At 39.8% G+C, this 14915-nt stretch overlaps 1 protein-coding gene and 1 long non-coding RNA gene across 2 annotated transcripts; both read left to right on the top strand.

Moving 5' to 3' along the window:
* The first annotated feature begins 3097 nt into the window (after positions 1-3097).
* LOC147308883 (uncharacterized) lies at positions 3098-6619 on the top strand. Its single transcript, XR_015125971.1, has 2 exons — positions 3098-3785; positions 5516-6619. It is a non-coding gene; the product is annotated as an uncharacterized LOC147308883 (long non-coding RNA).
* Positions 6620-8404: 1785 nt separating this feature from the next.
* Positions 8405-13609, top strand: LOC147308884 (caspase-8-like). The gene is made up of 5 exons (XM_086271162.1): positions 8405-8759; positions 12301-12317; positions 12443-12545; positions 12628-13171; positions 13260-13609. Exons 1-5 carry the CDS (start codon positions 8510-8512, stop codon positions 13420-13422), a joined length of 1077 nt encoding a protein of 358 aa, XP_086127288.1. The 5' UTR covers positions 8405-8509; the 3' UTR covers positions 13423-13609.
* The last annotated feature ends 1306 nt before the right edge of the window (positions 13610-14915 follow it).

Genomic DNA, 14915 nt, shown 5'->3' on the forward strand with positions numbered 1-14915 from the left:
ACATCAAGACAAGGAAGCTCCTGACCATGCATGAAGGTTTTCACCCCAAGTCCAGCACCCTGAGGCTGTACGCTAAGCGGAAGGAAGGAGGCCAGGGACTGGTGAGTGTCAGCACCACAATCCAGGATGAGACAGCGAACATCCACCAATAGTATTTTATTTTATTCTGTACAGTTGTGTGCAGTATCTTATTCTTGTTGTATTACAGTGTTCTCTAATCTTTGCATTGTCCACTTTCTGCTGTGACAAAACAAATTTTCCATGTGTGGGACTAATAAAGGTTATCTTATCTTATATGTACAAGGGCTCTGCCTTCACCAAAGAAATTATCATGGTATACACAATGTACTCATAAAATTTGTTGCTTAAAATGCAGCTTTTGAGAGTTTTTATATCATTATTTACAATTCAAAGATCCTACATGGGCACACACATTTTTGCATAGTCATGCAGTGCTGTGATGTCTGCCTGCTGCGACAGGGGGTGCTGCAGCACAGCTTCTTCTCAGTGTGACACCAAAGGCTGTAAACCTGTTATTCCTGCTGTCGAGAAGTAGAGGGCACTGTCACTGTCACTACCCGATCCGTACCGGAAACCCGATCGGTACCCCGCATGCGCGAAAGGTGTCTACTTCCGGTCGAAGCATTTTACGATAGTTACAGGTCAGAGTATCTGTTAAGATGTTAAGAATAACAAGTATCTCTTAACATGTTTCCGATAATGAAACATTTAATATAATGTAGACAAAAATAAAAAAATTAAAAGATAGTGACAGATCGGGACTCCCGATCCTTACTGCGCATGTGCAAAGTCAGACCGTACAAATCTGGTCTACCCAATCCGTACCGCGCATGTGCAGGGGTTTCCTTCTTCTTCTGTTCGTTTAATCGGGTAGTGACAGTCACTACCCAATCCGTACCGGAAACCCGATCGGTACCCCGCATGCGCAAATCTTATGTCACTTCCTCTCTTTGCCAACATTGCGACATTCAATATATTTGAATGATACGGTTAGCGCCCAGTTAGCTCCTAGCATTTCTCAGCAGCTCTGCCTCCTTTTCGACTACCAGGACATTTAAACAATGGATAATCCGTATCCGCAACAAATTTTTGCTTTTCTCCTCAACAGAGAGCGTTCCCCGATTGAACAACAGCGCCGTAAAATAAGAAGAATGGTGCCTAATGACAGAGTTAATAATACAGACTTTATAATATGTCACGTGAAGATTCAGCAGCCAGATGAAGTGTTTACTGGCAATTGACAGTGATAGCGGACATTATCATCACTTTTCCAACAATCCTCTCCACACAGACAAGTATAAACACACTCGATTATCACTAAATCAAATTTAACACACGTTTGTAATGACGCTAATTCAGTTTACAATAGGGTTCATTCGCTCAGTCAGCAGGTGGCGGTATCCTCGTACACTGGGGAGTACACTGCCATTAAACGAACAGAAGAAGAAGGAAACCCCTGCACATGCGCGGTACAGATCGGGTAGACCCGATTTGTACGGTCTGACTTTGCACATGCGCAGTAAGGATCGGGAGTCCCGATCCGTCACTATCTTTTAATTTTTTTAATTTTTGTCTACATTATATTAAATGTTTCATTATCGGAAACATGTTAAGAGATACTTGTTATTCTTAACATCTTAACAGATACTCTGACCCGTAACTATCGTAAAATGCTTCGACCGGAAGTAGACACCTTTCGCGCATGCGGGGTACCGATCGGGTTTCCGGTACGGATCGGGTAGTGACAGTGACAGGCACTTTTGTACAGCGTCTAGTCGTTTTAGGATCTGAGAGTCACTTCCGAGTCACTTGTTCTCAGAACGCGGGATAGTTTTGTTCTGACGGTTGACATTTGAAAAGGAAGAAGCGCGGTCTCGTTTTCAAGAAGAGAAGGAGTTCCAGCTGACCGTAAGAGAATTACGTTTTATTTAATGTAATTTAGTGTGCAGTTATTAGTACGATAGTAAGCTGTAATAAACCACTTCTCATAGACAGTAGTGTTTAGGATCACCTCTGACTCTTTCCTTTAGCGCAGATTCAGCATGTCGGCCCAAAATGCAATAAGGAGCAATAAAACAGCCATTCATGAGATTCTGTCCGGAGACTACGGGCTAATTCTCAACAAAGTTTATGAGAATAAGCTGATCACTCAGTGGGAGTACAAGAATCTTAAACGCATCAACAACGTAAACATGGAGATATACGTCATTGAGCTCGTGGATAAGATCATGAATAAAGGAGAAGATAAATGCAAAGACTTCCTGAACCTCCTGCAAACCGACGGCGCCGTTGAAGACACTTTCCCTCTGCTGGCGAGTTTACAGCTGACTTACACCCCCCTTTTATCTGAGCCTGTCCAAGTGTCTTCATGTCAGCACGGTAACACACACGTAACACAGTATAGAAACGCTGTGTCTCCTGTTGTGTTTGTTTTTTTAACTCAGTTTTATTGTCCTTCCCTCAGATGTTCTGCCACAAGATGGGAATATGTCAAAGGTGAGATGCTGATGCAGAAACAGCCTCCTACACTTGTGACATCGCTTGAGACAGATATGTAAATGAAATTCTGTGGTTACGCAGCCTGTAGTAACACATGTAAAGTGTTGGTGTCCACTCTTTAGGACAGGGATGGGCAATTCCAGACCTCGAGAGCCAGTGTCCTGCAGATTTAAGATGTGTTCTTCATCCAACACAGCTGATTCAAATGGCTGAATGACCTCCACAACGTGTCTTGTAATTCTCTAGAGGCCTGGTAATGAACTAATAATTTTATTCAGGTGTGTTAACCCTGAGTGATATCTAAAACCTGCAGGACACCAGCACTCAAGGCCTGGAGTTGCCCACCCCTGCTTTTGGATGTTTATCAAACTTCTTTGATGGTAAAGCAAGAAGAGGAAAAGATAAAGATGCCTGTAAGTTTCAGGGGCTGATTTTTTTTTGTTAGTATCTGGTGCTTAAATATTTTTCTCTAATTACATTTTTTGCAGAAAGCTTGGCAGAGGTGTTCAGCTGGCTGGGCTTCAAAGTGCTTATGTGTAAAGACCTCACCAAGGATCAGATGGATCAGGCACTGACGTGTGTCGCTTTCCTGGCAGACATGTCTCAGCTGCAGAAGTTCAACTTTAAAGAGTGGGATGGCAGCAGCTTTGTTGATCCTCAGCAGGCTCTTGAGCACGGTGATGCTTTCATCTGCTCTATTCTGAGTCACGGAAAAAAGGGTGTTGTTTTGGGATTTGACAGGTACCAAGAGCTATTGGATTTCATGGCTCGTTCACTAGCCAATCAAAAATCAATTCCTTCTGCAGCTGATTATCTAACAGCAGAACAAGAAATCCTTCGTCAGGCACAAGTGGACAGTTTCAGTGAAGATTTAACCCGTTTTCTGGACTTATCCATGTAGGAGGCCAACTACGGCAAAGCCCAGACTTGGAGTTGAATGTCATTCACCCAATAGTACTCGATCCTGCTCATCCAGTGACCAAATTAATCATACAAGATTATGATGACAAACTGCATCATGCTGGTTCAGAAAGACTTTTTGCTGAACTACGTCAGAAATTTTGGATTCTCAGAGGAAGGGAAGCAGTACGCAGTCATCAGTATAGCTGCGCTGCATGTAGAAATGCAGAAATGGAGATCATCATTCCAAAAATGTCAGACTTGCCTGCTGCTCGTCTTAGGTTATTCAAACCACCTTTCTATTCCACAGGAATAGACTGCTTTGGACCATACATGGTCAAGACCGGCTGCCAATTGGAGAAAAGGTGGGGAATAATATTCAAATGTCTCACGACTGAGGGGAGCTAACATAAGAGTTATGAGTTATAAGATATAATCTAAGTTGTAACATTGCTGTATGGAGCTGCAGATTTGGTTGCAGGTTAACATAGCTGGACTGGCCATCGGGCATACCGGGCATATGCCCGGTGACTTATTATTATTTTTCTTTTGTAACGGCCCACTTTGCGCCAGAAACAGGAAACCAGCAGATGTCGCGCTAAACAACAGCAGCACATTTAAGCTTGATCAGCTGTTGTTAGAATTTATTTAATATTAATTTCTAGTATCAGCTGATGTTTGCTGGAGCCACAGCTGTAAAACTGCTGGTCATGATGGTTTGGATATGTGATGAGAGGGAAACATGAAGATGAAACCAGGAGATGTCCTTACTGAATCATCAGAGCTGTGATGGAGAAACAGGTTTACCTTTTAGGTGACATGAATGAGTTGAAGGGAAGTTATGAACTGTTTCTGAGAGACAAATAACACCAGGATCCTTTTTTAGGTAGCTGACAGCTGGTAACTGTGCAGGGGCGGGTCTTGCAAAGTTTTGCCAGGGGGGCAGGTAGGGCATTAACAGGGAGAGGGGGGCACAAAGAAATACTTTTCTTTCTTATTCTCATTTAAAATATCTAGCTTTTATTAAATAATTATCTGAATCTTACAACCAAAGTTTTTATCTGACGTAAAATGTATAGAAATCAATTTGGATATGTATTTCTATATATAGATATATATAGAAATACATATACCAACAAGACAGTGTACATATGGAAAAGATATATATAAATCTTATAAAGTTTGTATCTGTCTTGTGTGAAACTTGTATGAAAAGCATACAAGAGTAAAAACAGATATAAGATCCCTTGAAAAATTATATAATGAAACTTGTATGTTTTGGATACTTACTAAAACAATATATGAAAGTAATGAGAAAGTGGCCACTTTCATGAGTAAATCATATAAGTTTTTACTATTTCTTTTCCATATGGGCACTGTCACAACAGTATTTGTTTTCATTCAAAGTCTTTATGGCTTTAATACCTGGTGAGCCGGTCAAAATGCCCGATTTTGTGTCCCAGTCCAGCCCTGCAGGTTAATACTGTCAGTGTCACCATGCCAGCTGACTGTATTTCATCATCAGCCAGTGTTGTTCTTTATCAATATTACCAAAGTTTACCATAAGGCAGAATATAAAGTATTTACTTGCTTTCAGGTTTTATTCAAATGTTAGTCTTTTCAGTTGTTTCCCCACTTTTTTCCTGTTTCAAAATCAAACACCAGTTTGTGAGAAGATTATCTTCTTTTTTTTAACAGGCAGATAAAGTTTTACATTGGCATTGGCTAATTTGTCAATTGTTTGCTACAAATGTTCGTATTTTAATACTCAAAAATGTTTTTGCCCAAAACATATGTGCACTATATGTCAGTCAAAATACTATGCAAATATTGATGTCCTTGAATGCTGAGTAAACACTGACTGATTGTATCTCTTGTACTTTATCAACGAAGTATCTGAAAACTATTCACCGTAGTGGTTAAAATCTCATTCTAATAAGAGTTAAAAGTGCATTCGGTTATTAGGTTTATAGGATTATTGAATTATGGTTAACGGTTGGTAGAATTTTTTTTTAAACATTATCTGCCAATTACATCTGCCACCCTTCTCCAAATCTGTGCCCCTACCTTCCCCCCCCCAACAAAAATTTTCTAGACACGCCACTGGACCCAGGACACGCTGGAGAGGTTATATCTCTCGGCTGGCCTGGGAACGCCTTGGTGTTCCCCCGGATAAGCTGGAGGAGGTGGCTGGGGAGAGGGAGGTCTGGGCCTCTTTGCTTAGGCTGCTGCCCCCGCGACCCGGCCTCGGATAAAGCGGATGAAGATGGATGGATGGATGGTCTGTGTTAAAATGCAGCCCTACAAAGTGTTAAAGTTTTGTTTCATTTTGTTTCATTTGTGTTTTTCAGTCACAGAAGCCGTTGGAGGAAATTAGATTCTCGTCTGGACAGAGTTGACCTTCCTGTCGTTTGTTCATATAAAGAACTATATGCTATGATTTATTTTATGTTTTGCAGGTGAAAGACTTCACGACAGCTGGAAATCTCAATGTGAAAGGTTTTCTGTAAACTGAGAGATCTAGTACTCACACACAAGCTCCAACTACAGATTTATTTCAAAACAAAAAACTGTTGTCTCGTTAAAGTTTTAAACCCAAAGAATTTCATAAAATAAGACTCCATTGTTATGTAATTTTTGTTAGTGCCATTTTTGTTTCATTAGATGCATTTTGTCCTTTCAGATCTCATAGAATAAAAAGATTTCATTGCTAAAAATGCCATTTCAAGTAAAACCAGTTCTCTTTTTCCTGTAAAGTTAGTCATAGCTCAGTGTTTTCCGTTTCTATTGTTGCCAAACTGGATCATCCATCTGTTCAGAGCTAACCTGTTATAAAATTTTACACTCAAGCAAGCATGCAGACTGGAAGCTTTCCTTAACCCTGCTTTAGATGAGTATACGCTACCTCCAAGGTTTTAAGCTGAAGGTTTAACCATTTCTCTCACTCCCCTGAGATAAACATTGTGGAAAATCTGTTCCAAAAAAAGCCACACGCAAGATGGACCAAGAATCAGAAACAGATGAACGTGGAAGGAAGAAATCTGCAAAACAAGAATTAAAAGAGATTCAACTGCTATAAAAAGAGTTTACATGCTGTGGGGAACTGTGGGGTCCCTAAACATTTACTTTGGGCCCTTTTTATTATTTTAAAACTGTAAAAGATGGAAATAAACAAATCCTGCTCCGAACAGTCAAGAAATGTGTCAAGTTTTATGCCTTTTGAAAACCACATTGTCTTTTAATCTCCTAGCTGTTCGCAGTAACTGAAACATGGAGCTCAAAGGGGTTTCAAACGTTAAAACATCAGTGTTTATAAGCTATTGTGCTATTTAAATATAGAATATTATTATTTGATGAAACTTTGTGTTCTTAATGAAGAACATGTTCTGTAATATTAAATTTACAGTCTAAGTTAAATAAATATAATAAATTTTAATTATATTGTATAAATTAATAAACTAATCTGCAAAGCTAGAAGCATCAGAATTTTGAGGCGTTTGAGTCAGTGAGGGTCAAAGGTCACTGAACAAACAAACAAACTGCTCTCCATTATGGACAAGCTTCACTCCCGCTCCACTCCACACTCTCCTTCTCCCACTGATGCCATAAAGAGCGCTTCAGGAAATCATTCCATTCTTTAAATATATCTGTATAATAATCCTTCACTCTGTGACCGGTGAACACACCTGTCAGGCACAAGATCCCAAACATATTTTCTATTATAGTTTCATCCAGCTGTTTTTCTTACATTTATAGTGCACATATCATTTATTAATGCAATTTGCACAGCTGTCTTACACAATCTCAAGGTTATTTTTACTGTTTTAACTAACTTTGATTTTACTTTCTTTGTTTTTCATCACTGTTGTAAATATAAATTCCTGCAGTCTCTCATAGTATAAGGCCCTTACTGGGGACCTGTGGCACTTTTATTTTCACTGTGTTGTTATTGTTGTGTATTGTAAACTGTACAATTTTTTCACCCATTACATTAAAACACATCCATGAATGAAATGGATTCTTCTTTTTGTTGCTTAGGGTGTAACCAGAAAAACATTTCACTGTACCCTGTTCTCTGGAACACTGACATTATTTTTTCATGACATGGTTCTACTTTGTTGTTATGCAGTTTACATTTTCCTTATGTATATAAGCTTTCACTTTCAATTTACAGTCATTACACAGTCCACTGATTTTTTCTGAAATGTTTTATATGCTGGGAAATACATTACTTATACATCCGGACCTTGCTCCCTCTCATTTGTACAAGAGTACGCAGTTCCTAGTTAGCCGGTGCAGCAGCAGTTTAAATTATTAGAAAGAAAAGCAAACAAATGGTGCTTAAAAAAGGAAGGAGAACAGAGAGCATGGTGAGTTTATCGCCTTTGGATTTAAGCGGTGGTGTCACTGACTTGTGAGCCCCGAAATATGAAAGTTGTTTGTGTTTCTCTAAAAGAATGAAATGTTGTTGTTAGCACTCATATCTTGAAAATATGCTGTTATACTGTAATAAACGGATGTGATGTATAAGGTGGTTGGCTGGAAATGAGTGATGAACGAGGAATTGTGTAACTGTAACTGTGCTTGTTACTTCCTGCTTGTGACTCATCCAGTGAGCTTTTGAGGACCTGCAGTTAATGGGCTTCTCTCATTTGTTCCATGCTGACAAACATCGCAGTGTCCTTATGTTACTTTAGAAAGCCTGAAATGTTTTGGGCTTGTGGTGGCACGGTTAAAGAAGACTGTAAGTTTAGCATAAACTTTGATAAAGGTGTCCGAGAGAGAATCGGAGATGCTGTGTTTGCTCCGATGCAACATGACAAAATAAATAAATGGGCTTGTGAAACCACTACACTGAAATAATCTGTAAAAGTCGTGAAACAGACTGAGCTATTTTAATGAGTACTCGTGTCCATTTGCTTTCATTAGAGGTCTTCTGTTTCCAAAGGCATTTGAATGTATCTTTTTTTTTCTCTTGACTATAGTTTCGAATTGCTCAGAAAGGAATTACGTAGTTAACTTCTCTGGCAACACACCAGGAAGCAACAGCGGTTACAATCAGAGGCTCAGTCTTGGATCTCGGTGAAGAATGGCCAAAACTATTAAATCCGCTTTGGCAGACACTCTGGAGAACCTATCAAAGGGGGATTTTGAGAGGTTCTGCCACCAGCTTCTGGACCGCAGAGAAGAGCCGCGGGTAAAACGCAACAGGGTGGAGGGCAAAAGCCGTCTGCAGATCACAGACGTGCTGGTGTCTACTTTTACCGAGGAGCGGGCTCTGACGGTGGTTCTCGAGATCCTGAAAGCGATCGGCTGCAATCAGCTGGCGAAAGAACTCGGTAAGATTAACGACTGTGATTCTGCATCGATAAAGTAAAGCCCGCACAGACGGAGGTCGGAGTTTAATGAGGACTGAGTGTTGGGCTACTGCATGCTACAGAGCGAAAACTTAACGACCGATTGACTAATAACGAGTAACTGGGCTGATGGCAGATTCGCACATTTATACAATAAATTAAATTAACTCCAGTCCCACAATACAATCTGGACTTAGACTTGTTTTAGTAATAATAATCTTATAAAATGTCCTGATCGCTCTGATGGAGCTGCTGGCTGCTTCATTCCTCTGTATAAATGTGCAAGCTTGGTCAGGCTTAGGTAGAAACAGGGTGTCAATGATATGTAAGTTCTTCAGTTCAGGGAAAGTACTTTAAATGTCTTCATCAGTTTGCAGGAGGTTGAGGAACGTTCTGCAGGTATCTTCTGCTTTACTCATGATCTTATCCACAAGCTCAGTATGTCCCACCACATCTTCCCTGTTGATACTTTCAGTATCTGGAGAAATGTTTGTGTGCAAGGACACAAATCAGTGTTGTGTTCCTGTGACATTGAGTCACAGGCCCACAATGAGCTTATTCACTGTTACAGAGTGAGACGTTACATGCTGGCCATGTTTATAGTCTTATTTCCCAAAGGCCCAGGTCACCAAGGTGACGGGAAAGGACACCAGCTACTCCAGGAAGAGGTACAAGCAGGTGATGAGGAGAAGCGAGTGAGCAGGGCCGTAGGACTCAGGCAGCAAGGAGCATGGACAAGGTGGGAGAGTACCTTGCAGCGCCAAGTCATCATGCAGGCAGACTTCCACCAAGTCCGATTCCTCGTGCAGGAAGTATACAGCACCCTACCAAGCCCAGTTAACCTCCATGTGGGCGGGAAGAGTGAGACATCAGACTGTCCGCTGTGCTCTAGAAGAGGCACCCTAGAACACCTCCTCAGGAGCTGCCGAAAGGCCCTGGCTGATGGTCGGTATTGTTGGCGTCACAACCAGGTGCTTAGAGTAGTACCTGAGCAAGCACCATCGCGCTCCAGAGAAGGCAATTTCTTTCATTAAGGCTGGAGAGAAACCCAGGTGTGTCCACAGTAGACTTGTAGTCAAGACCGCCTAATCCGAGACCAAGACAAGACCAAGACCAGAGGGTATCAAGACCAAGACCAAGACCAAGTTGAGACGAGACCGAGACAAAAAAAGTATTTAAACTGCAGCCAGATGCTATTCTATAGACATATGCAGGACACCTTAAACTAGTTTTTTAATTAAGCAGCAAGGCAGAACAAAGTCGGGCCTGTATCAAGACACAGGGACTAAACCCCAATTCAACCAGACCCAGAACTGATCCGCATTAAAACAGGACTACAACAGTAACCAAGAGGGAACCAGAATCAGAACTAGATGATAGTAGCACTAAAAATCATCATAGACCTGCACTACACTTATTTTTTAATTCTACCAAAGTACAATATTTAGATTGAGAAAAGTTTATATAATTATTTAGCCTTGTTGTGCAAACAAGCCTGCATAACTTAATAAATATAGAATTTGAAAAGTAACAAATGGTATCTAAAAAGAAACACTAGATACTAGGTACATGTTCAACCATTTGACTAACATGTGTGTCTCACCTGCTCTTGTTCCATCTCTGTTCTGTCGTCATTCTCTCTCTCCCTCTCTGTTCCTCTCTCTCCCCCTTTGTGCTGACAATCAAGCCAAACACCAACATCATCAAATATACAGTTGAAACCAGATATTTATGTACTCTTCAGATAAAAACACAAACACTTTTTTAATTGTAACATCAAATCAGACTAAATGTTTATTTTTTTAGATTGATAAATATAAAAAACATATTTGTTAACTTTAAGAGTAAAGAGAGAAACTATCTGTATTTCTTAATTGCAAATGGCACCAAATTGTATTCAAAATTGAGCCACACTTATGGAGCTCCACAGTTCTTTTCCTGGTGTTTTGATTGACATCTCTTGATTTTCCCATGTCAAAGAAACAGGCTCTGTGTTTTGCCTTATATGCATCCACAGCTGTTCCACCAGTTTACTCACATGGACTCTACGAACCTATCAGAAGCTTCTTCAGCTCAGAATGGAATCGTCTGGAGTTTTCCTATTAATTAACAATAAACTTAGTGTATATGTGCTCCTAAATTTGATGAAAGTGATTAAAATAGACAGCTCCCTCTTTTTATTCTGACATTTAACTAATTCAAAAGATATTTCAACATTTATTTATCTAAAACAAAAGTTTACTCTAAATTGATGTTTAACAGTAAAAAAAAGTTTTTTATGTTTTCTCCATGAAGTGTATGTAAATATCTGGTTTCAACTGTGAATATACTGTTGTGTATTGAAATTCCTCTTGTTTTGCATAGATATACTGAACATTCAAAGCATAATATATAAAATAACATCTACCTGAGTTTTTTCTTTGAAAGAAGCTCCATATGTCCATTGTTGTGTACATCAGTACACAATTGAAACCGATTTAGAGAGTTTGTTTATCCGTGGAGGGAAACAACTGAAAATATGAAATGTAAGCTAAGACTCTCTAAAAAATCAGCATTGCTGTTCGGCTTTTTATTTATCCATTTGTTGATCAAAAAAAAGTCAAAAAAGTAAGAAATCTTTGGGGGTACTTTGATTCATTTTGGGGGTGCTTCAGCACCACCAAAAATGGGCTAAAATCGCCCCTGGTTTAACCCTTTAAAGCCAGACGGAGCGGGAACGCTCCGTTTTGAGTAACTATTTTTAAATCCCGGTAGCACTGCAACCACGTAAGCTAGCGCAATAATTTTTTTGCATATGAAACCAGAGGAATTGTACTTACATCTTATGCCATCAGCTTGTCCTAGGTCACAGTTTCCTTCCACATATAGCTTTGCAAAAACTGCATAAAAAGCACTTGCAGGAACCAAATCATAATATTCCAGAAACACGCTTTGCCGATCCGATCAGCTGTTCGTAACACTTCCTGCGTCCATCAGCGTTAACTATCGCATGTCCGCCATGACCTGCCTTTTGCGGGAATGTAGTATTTTACCATCAGGGCCTCATGAGCCTATACTGGTGTTTTTAAAAGTTATGTTTTACTTTAGCATAACTTTAGCATTTTAGCATTCAGCATGTCGGCCCAAAATGCAATAAGGAGCAATAAAACAGCCATTCATGAGATTCTGTCCGGAGACCACAGGCTAATTCTCAACAAAGTTTATGAGAATAAGCTGATCACTCAGCGGGAGTACAACAATCTTGAAAGTATAAATAACGCAAATGTGGAGACATACGTCATTGAGCTCGTGGATAAGATCATGAATAAAGGAGAAGAAACATGCAAACCGATGGCGCCATTAAAGACACTTTCCCTCAGCTGGCGAGTTTACAGCTGAGTTGTACCCCCCTTTTATCCGAGCCTGTCCAAGTGTCAGCATGGTAACACACACGCGTAACACTGTATAGAAACACTGCGTCTCCTGTTGTGTTTGGTTGTTTAACTTAGTTTTATTGTTCTTCCCTCACATGTTCTGCCACAAGATGGGAATATGTCACAGGTAAGATGCTGATGCAGAAACAGCCTCCTACACTTGTGACATTGCTTGAGACAGATATGTAGATGAGATTCTGTGGTTACGCATCCTGTAGTAACACATGTAAAATCTTGGTGTCCACTCTTTAGGATGTTTATCAAATCAACAGCCGGCCCGTCGGCCTCTGCGTGATCATAAACAATAAGAACTTCAAGGATGGTTCACAGAGAAGAGGAACAGATAAAGACGCCCGTAAGTTTCAGGGGCAGATTTTTTATTCTTTCTTGTTAGTATCTGGTGCTTAAATATTTTTCTCTAATTACATTTTTTGCAGAAAGCTTGGCAGAGGTGTTCAGGTGGCTGGGCTTCAGAGTGCTGATGTGTAAAGACCTCACCAGGGATCAGATGGATCAGGCACTGACGTTTGTTGCTTCCCTGGCAGACATGTCTCAGCTGCAGAAGTTCAACTTTAAAGAGTGGGATGGCAGCAGCTTTGTTGATCCTCGGAAGGTCCTTGAGCACGGTGATGCTTTCATCTGCTCTATTCTGAGTTACGGAAAAAAGGGTGTAGTTTTGGGAACTGACAGGGACCCCCTCCCCATTATAGAAATTACTAGAAAGTTCAGTGGGTGTGACCAGTCCGTCCTCACCGGTAAGCCCAAAGTGTTCGTGATCCAGGCCTGCCAAGGAAGTAACATACAGCGTGGAGCGCAGCTGATGGAGACTGATGATGATACTTCACCGTCTACCATCCTTGAGGATGCTGATGTTCTGGTTGCCATGGCCACTGTTGCAGGTCGTGCTTCATTCAGACATATAGTCGATGGAAGCTGGTTCGTTCAGTCTCTTTGTGAGCAGCTGAAGGAGCGCTGTCCCAGGTAATTGTTTTAAAATCACCAAACACATCTGCACACTGACCCTGACAGTAGTAGTAACATGTTTTTGTATCTCTATAAATGCTCTTAGGGGTGAGGACATCGTCTCCATCCTCCACTACGTGAACAATGATGTAGCAAATAGAGAGGTTTCCTTGTGCTCCCAGTCTGGTGAAGTCAAGCTAGGCAGGCAGATGCCTGAACCGAAGTTCACTCTGACGAAGAAACTTGTGCTGCAACCTCAGCACAGCTGAAGTCATCATGGAAACACAGCACACCTTACTGTGTAACTAGGGATGCATGATTAGCTCAGTTTCTTATAATGTTTCTTAAAATGTTGCTTTCATATTTTCCCTCTTTTTTCATCATTTTAAATCTTTTATTTTTCTAAATCTTAATCTCACATTGCGGTGTTGTATTTTATACTGTCACAGTTTTATATCAAAGAATAAATCTGACTGTGAACACAACTGGGGAGAAAAAAATTTTTATTCGTGTTGGGAGGTTTTTACATGTGCTGCAGTAAAGCTTCACGGGAGCTTTGCCTAAACTGAGTCTTTACATTCTTAAACCTAGTAACATTATTAAATCACTCGAAAAGCTAAAAAAAAAGTTTTCAAACAATAGATTTCTGTTTAGGCTCAAATCAGTTTGATGTTTCAAGGCTCACACTGATGAAATAATAACTCCCTTCAAAAATGTCAAGCCAAAAGTAATCAGCCGGGTTTGAAAATGTAGGAAGTAGAAGTAAAAAGTTGCCACAAAAAAATACTCAAGTAGATATACCTTATAACTCTACTTAGTACAGTAACAAAATATTTGTACTTCTTTACTGCCCACCTCTGCTGTAGTGCCCGTCAAGCTTAAAGCATGCACTGTTGATAGTTCAGCTGAAGTGTAATCACAAGTGAACCTCAAACGTGGTGTGTTGCACATTCTTTTAGATCCAAACCAATTCAATAAAACTTTATTGAGCCCGAAGGAAATTGGGTAACAGACCTACCACACCTACAAGTAGCATTACTGGCCACAGAGTGAGAGGGAAACTAAACCTTCATGGAGTTATTTCAGGTACAAGGGCTTTTTTTCTGCTATCAATTTGTTATTTTTAGGTTTTATGTTTAACCCCGACTTTGTTGTAATTATGCAATTTAGAGTTTTTGTACCTTTTTGATAGTATGGCTGGTTTCATTATGTTTATGCACAGTAAAATTCACTGAGTAAATTTTACTCAAATTGAAAAAAAATTTACTCTAAAAAAGACAGTATGGTTGGTAGCCGAAGAGTCTCTGCAATCTTACAGCCCCAGTCTAATGCATTTAAAGAGAGCATTTTACCTGGTCCAGTGGTCAGTCTCTTGGGGTCAAACGTCTGCCAAATGAAAGCAATATGATTTTGATGTTTTATTGCCAATGTTTCAGTTAAATTTTTGAAACTTTTCAATTGTTTCTTAATTATTAAGAATTCATCCAGTAATGGATAAAGTTAAAAATATTAAAAAGTACATATGAAGTTTCTTTCCTAAGTTTTAAGAAAAGGTTTGCAGTGACTTCTTCTACTTTAATAGGTAGGTGGAGTTTCAGTATGGAGTTAAAATAATGATAATATATTATTATTACAAAAAAATAGTATGTAAAAAAACATTTCCAATTGTCCTTAAACAATTCCACATGTTTTGTGACTTAAAAAAAAACAGCTAACCTCCATCCTCAGATACCAGTGGGGCTTGTTCAGTGTCAGGAGTTTG

This window comes from Aulonocara sp. 'chitande type north' Nkhata Bay, linkage group LG18 (genome assembly GCF_057382095.1).
Source record: "Aulonocara sp. 'chitande type north' Nkhata Bay isolate Kocher_YH1m ecotype deep benthic linkage group LG18, A_spYH_male_GT1.1, whole genome shotgun sequence".
Taxonomy (NCBI): Eukaryota; Metazoa; Chordata; class Actinopteri; order Cichliformes; family Cichlidae; genus Aulonocara; species Aulonocara sp. 'chitande type north' Nkhata Bay.

What these genes read in the sequence shown, in the direction of transcription:
- LOC147308884 (XM_086271162.1), top strand. Translation starts at nt 8,510, where the DNA reads ATGGCCAAAACTATTAAATCCGCTTTGGCAGACACTCTGGAGAACCTA. An exon ending in AGGAACAGATAAAGACGCCC is followed by an intron (nt 12,546 to 12,627) that starts GTAAGTTTCAGG and finishes CATTTTTTGCAG; the next exon opens with AAAGCTTGGCAGAGGTGTTC. An exon ending in CTGAAGGAGCGCTGTCCCAG is followed by an intron (nt 13,172 to 13,259) that starts GTAATTGTTTTA and finishes AAATGCTCTTAG; the next exon opens with GGGTGAGGACATCGTCTCCA.